Source organism: Eimeria acervulina, genomic scaffold, assembly GCF_000499425.1.
Source record: "Eimeria acervulina Houghton genomic scaffold, Eah_scaff897, whole genome shotgun sequence".
NCBI classification, from domain to species: Eukaryota; Apicomplexa; class Conoidasida; order Eucoccidiorida; family Eimeriidae; genus Eimeria; species Eimeria acervulina.
Window position 1 is genome coordinate 10,001 of NW_013547088.1, and position 4,030 is coordinate 14,030.

The following is a 4,030-nucleotide window of genomic DNA, read 5'->3' on the forward strand; positions in this document are numbered from 1 at the left end:
TTATTTGAAGGCATTTCTTTTAAATACCAGCTTCCTTGCTGCAGCTCCGCAGCAACAACTGAAAAGTCACCCCTGTTGCTGCTGCTGCTGCTGCTGCTGCTGCTGCTGCTGTTGTTGTTGCTGTTGCTGCTGCTGTAGTGGCCTGCCTGCTGGAGGTATCTTTGTCTCGCTTCTTGCTGCTTCTTTGCTTGATGTTCTGCTGCTGCAAATAAATTAATATGTCTCTTCTTACCTTTCACCTGTCCTAGAGCATCTTCTTTACCCTCTTTCAGCTGGACAGACAGCGGGCGAGCAAACACCGGCTGCTGCTGCTGCTGCTGCTGCTGAGAGCCAGCAGAGCCCCACAGACCCTCCACTATGACTGGTGCTTCTGTAGCAGCTGCTGTTGCTGTTGCTGCTGTTTCTGCAGCAGCAGATCGCTCTGTTGATGCTGTTGCTGCAGAAGGAGCAGCAGCAGAAGGAGCAGCAGCAGATTGCTCTGCTGCTCTGCGTGCAACGGAAATAGCAGAGGCGCTGCTGCTGCTGCTGCTGCTGCTGCTGGTGTTTGATTGCTCTTCAAATAGAGAACAGCAGGTGTGTAGAGTTGTTGCTGGTGGTGCTGCATTATCTTTTGCTGCTGCTGCAGTATCATCATCATCATCTGCTGCTGCTGCTGCTGTATCAGTTGCTTCTTTCTTTCTTCGTTTAAATAAAGTCAGGACATCATTCATAACAACTTTCTGCTGCTGCTGTCGCGAAGTCTTCAGCTGCTTCTGATACTCTCTTTCATCAAGCAGCACTCGCAGCACATTATCTGTCCTATACACATGCCAGCGCTTCTGAGGCAAAATATTTAAACCCCCGTGACCCCCCATCTTAATTCAGGTGTATAGGCAGCACCTATTCAGGTGTATAGGCACCTCTTCGTCTTTATATATATATATATATATATTTATAAGAGAGGTTAAGAGATGCTGCTGTGGAGAGGGGATGATGCGGCTGCAGCAGATGCAGCACCTTAGGTCAGCTGCTGCTGCGCAGCAAGAAAGGCAGCAAACCCATTTGCTGCTGCTGCTGCTGCTGCTGTTATTGCTGTTGCTGCTGCTGCTGCTGCTGTCCTGGACGCCGATCAGATGCAGCAAAATTTCCTGCGGTTGTACCACTGCGCCACTGAGTGTACGTAGAGCAGAGGGTTTGAAAACCCTAAACCCTAAACCCTAAACCCTAAACCCTAAACCCTAAACCCTAAAAAGACGAGGATAAGAAAGGAGGTGTGGAGTAAAGTGTAAGAAGAGAGAAAAGAAGAAGAAATATGCAAAACTCGCAAAGGTCAGCGAGTGGTGCGGTTGTATATAAATCAAATGCATGCAGATTCCGGATGAAAATAAATATATTTTACAGCATTAAATAAACAAATACAATTAAATAAAGAGAAAAATATAATAATAAATTGCTTCTTAAGGCAAGAAAACCGTAGAAGCTGAAAATAAGCCGACTGCTTCGCGCGCTGAGCACTTCAATTTAAGTAAGCCCTGGGGCCCCCAGCTTTCTGTATATATTTTCTTTTAATTAATTATGCTTTTTGTTCGTTTTTAAAAGGGTTTTATGCATGAAATTGATTTAAAAAGAGGTTCCTTTAAGTTGCTTCCTTAGGGTTGGTGCTACATTCTGTCTTGTTTTTCACAGTATTTCAGCCGGATGGTCTGGGAAACAGCAACAAATGCATTAAATTTATTATTATATTCATAAAAATGATATATTTATACCTTAAAAGGTCTTCAAAATAACTAAAATGTACTTTATAATTGATAAGATAAGTGTTTTGCATAGCTAGTTGAGCTGTCTAGACACCTCAGCATACCCGTATGAAATCTTCGTTCAATATCTCTCCCGATCTGTAGCGAAAAAAACTGTTATAATTATTTTTTCCCTTTTATTTTGATTTAAAATTATATTTTAGTTATTATTATCTAAAAAAACACAAAAAATACCCTTATATAACCCAAGATCGGCGTCTATAGAACAGCTACACAAAAAAATAATTTTAAACATTAAACAGAAAAAATGCATGCATGCATATTTGTCTGTCTTTTATTCGTTTTTTATCGCAGCAGCAGCAACACCAACAGCAGCAGCAGCAGCAGCAGCAGCAGCAGCACGATCCATACTTTGTTTTAAACTCCTCTTTCTTTGGGTTTTGTTTATTTACCCCTTGAACGCCTCTTCGGATTCATCTCCCTCAACATTAACTCCTTTAGAGACATGCAAATCGTTAGAGTGATTAAAATGCTGAAGTAAATTAAACCAGGTATGCATGCGCCGCTGAACATTTAGAGGGTTTAGGCTATAGGGTTTATATATATTATATGCACTGATAACAACAACGCTATTTCTCTCTCTCTTCATATATATGACTATATATATATATATATATATATAATAGATATATGTCTATGTATGTACATGCATACACATAATATAGCTAATATATACTATACATATATACATATATATATATATATATGTAGAATACGATGATATAAAAAACAGCAAAGAGAGAGACATGCAAAAGACAAGAAAACAAACAGAGATGAATATTCAAACAACGAAGCAAAAATAACACAAAAAAATGTGCAGAGAGAAAAGCGAATAGAGGCAGAGAAGCAAAAACCCTAAACCCTAAACCCTAAACCCTAAAAAACGCTAAAAAACCCTAAACCCTAAACCCTAAACCCTAAAGCCTGAACCCTGAAAGTAGAAACCCCTCATACGTAAACCCTAAGAGGAGAGCACCCTAAACCCTAAACCCTAAACCCTAAACCCTAAAGTTGCAGGTCCCCTTAGAGATGCAGCAATAATATGTTTTGAGTTAGGGGTCAGGGAATAAAGAAATAAAAATAAAAACAATAAACAATAATAATAATAATAATAATAATAATAATAATAATAATAATAATAATAATTAGTATTATATAATTAATATTAGGTGTATAGAGATATGTTTGGTGCTGCACTTCTGCAATTAACAATTAATAAATTAATTATTTAGTCCTCCTTCACTCGTTCATATTTGTTTTTTATTATTTATTTATATGTTAGTTTGCTACTAATAGGCTGAGGTGTACACGCATGCATACACCTCCGAAGGTGCAGATACACCTGAATATATTTGCCTATTGCATATCTATAAAAGTATAAATCTAAAGAAACTAGGAAGCTGCTGCATTTGATTTATTTAAAATTACAAACAGCAAAACCCCATCCGCGAAAAAAAACGTCTGCCCCTCAAAATATTGGGGTGTACAGGCACCTCTGAGGTGTACAGGCACCTCTAAGGTGTACAGACACCTCAACTGCATGCAGACGCCTCTGCGGTGTACAGACACCACTGCGGTGTGTACAGACACCTCTGAGGAGTGCACAGACACCACTGAGGAGTGTACATACACCTGTGAGGTGTACAGGCACCAATCGGGTGTACATACACATCTGAGCTGTACATACACCTGCGGAGTGTACAGACACCTTTGAGGTGTACAGACACCTGTATAATATAAACACATGCAAGAAGTATTTATTATATACATCGGCGGTGTATGTATATCCGCTTGTTTTATAAACAGCCCGATCGACATACTTTGTGGTGTATGTACACCTCAGGTGTATATACAGCTCAAAGTAAACCTCTTAACCTGTTATTATTTATATCAGCGAGAAGAAATAAATAATAAAATAAATAAATACACAAAATACAAAAAGCAACAAAACACTAATAACAAAACCAGCTGCACCTCAGCAACATTAGGGTTTAGGGTTTAGTACGCAGGTGTCTGTACACCGCCTCAATCTCAAGCAGCCTATTATATAGACTCCTTCGTATATATAATTATTATTAAAATAATCGTTCGTTTACTTTCTGTATTTGTCTGCATGCTTATCTGCATAAATATACTCAACACATAGCCATGCAAAAGAGCACCAGTAGATATATATAATATATATAATATATATATATATATTATATATAATATATATAATATATATTATATAT

General features: G+C 38.4%; 1 protein-coding gene across 1 annotated transcript in view; it reads right to left on the reverse strand.

The window, feature by feature from the left end:
* Positions 1-854, reverse strand: part of EAH_00051630 (hypothetical protein, conserved) — a gene marked incomplete at both ends in the record, with an annotated part of 1,302 nt that extends 448 nt beyond the window's left edge. The window contains one exon of the mRNA XM_013391214.1: positions 1-854. This exon is cut by the window's left edge and continues 448 nt beyond it. Coding sequence (XP_013246668.1) covers positions 1-854 — 854 coding nt within the window.
* Between the last annotated feature and the right edge of the window lie 3,176 nt (positions 855-4,030).